Raw genomic sequence first — 1,307 nt, 5'->3', positions numbered from 1 at the left:
CCCCCCGCCCGAGTGCAACCCGACCACCTTTGAGTGAGTACAGCCAACAAGTTACAGGGATAAAAGTGTTGGCCGTCAGTGGGTATTTCACGAAGGATCCAGTGCGTGAGGTGCTGTTTGTTTTAAGCGCTCACCTCCCTGCTACGCTCGTCACTCATTCAACCATTTCTTGTCTCTTTTCTGAGTAGCCAATTTGACAATCATCTTACAACAACATGTCTACTTCAAGTCCTCGACAAGCAGCATCTCTAGAGACACTGCCTCCAGAGATTTTAATTCCCATCGTAACACGCCTTCCAGCGCTTGACATTCTCTGGGACCTGATCACGGCATCCCCTCGCGTCTGGCGCCTCTTCAGCGACCATGCCATCACCATCGTCGAATGCATCCTCTCAGGTCCCAATGCAATAATACCGCCCGAGATCGCAGAGCTCATACGCGCAGTCATACTCGTGCGCGCACGAGCAGTTCCCTTCGAGAGCCTGAATGAATTTCAGGGCCGGTTCTTACGCCAAGTCTGGCGCAAGTTCAAGGGCAGCGACATGGAAGCCCCTCCAAGACCATCCCCAGATGAAAAACTGAGCCCTGGGTGCTTGTCGACTGCGATGCCCTCTTTCGAGGTTCTTCGATCGGTTGTTGCAACTGCTCACCAGATATCTGCCCTTTCGCAAGCATGCTTGACCTCGTTCCTTGACCGTTTGAGAGATCCTAGTTTCAGACCTTTGCACCTTAGCAATCCTGAAGACCGGTACGATCGTCATCATAGACGAGGGCCAAATGGTGAATACATCAAAGCCTGGGATCAGGTCTTTGCCGGAGAACCGGTGAGTGTGGTTGATGTAGGTCAGCCCACGTGGGTAGAAGAGATGCGAGTTGTGCGAGCTCTATGGTATATTCAGCTCGTGGGTGAAATGCGTCGCCAGATAGACAGTCTAGAGTGGCCAGCTCAAGACATCGAGGGTCTGAAAGAAATGAATCCCGGCGATGACCGCCATAACCTAGGAAGCCTATATCCTCTGTCACCCGAAGAAGTCAGGTCTGTCATGGGATATCTGGCAAACCTTGGGGAGGCGAAGCAAGATTTGTTCTACCGACTACCGCGTCCTCCTCGATGTGAGAGATGGACTACAGCTTTGCCCATTCGAGGTGAACGATACATGGAAATCGCGGGATACCGGGAGGACGGTCGCCCTATCAAGCGTAGCAAGTTTACTGAAGATCGGCTTTGGGGTCGGACCCCGCTGGCACTGGATGGAGACGCCCCTGGAATGTCAATCTTTAAATGCTTGACCAACCCCCCCTCCCAC

General features: G+C 52.9%; 1 protein-coding gene across 1 annotated transcript; it reads left to right on the top strand.

Annotated features, from left to right (window-relative positions):
- Positions 1-215: 215 nt before the first annotated feature.
- FTJAE_14284 (uncharacterized protein) lies at positions 216-1,307 on the top strand (the record flags this gene model as incomplete). The annotated part of the gene is made up of 1 exon (XM_037347495.1): positions 216-1,270. A coding segment is annotated over one exon (1,055 nt), but the record flags the coding sequence as incomplete, so codon positions are not given.

Source organism: Fusarium tjaetaba (assembly GCF_013396195.1).
Source record: "Fusarium tjaetaba strain NRRL 66243 chromosome Unknown NRRL66243_c0000708, whole genome shotgun sequence".
Taxonomy (NCBI): Eukaryota; Fungi; Ascomycota; class Sordariomycetes; order Hypocreales; family Nectriaceae; genus Fusarium; species Fusarium tjaetaba.
Note: the sequence above shows the minus strand (reverse complement) of the source record. Positions and strands in the feature narration are given on the sequence as shown.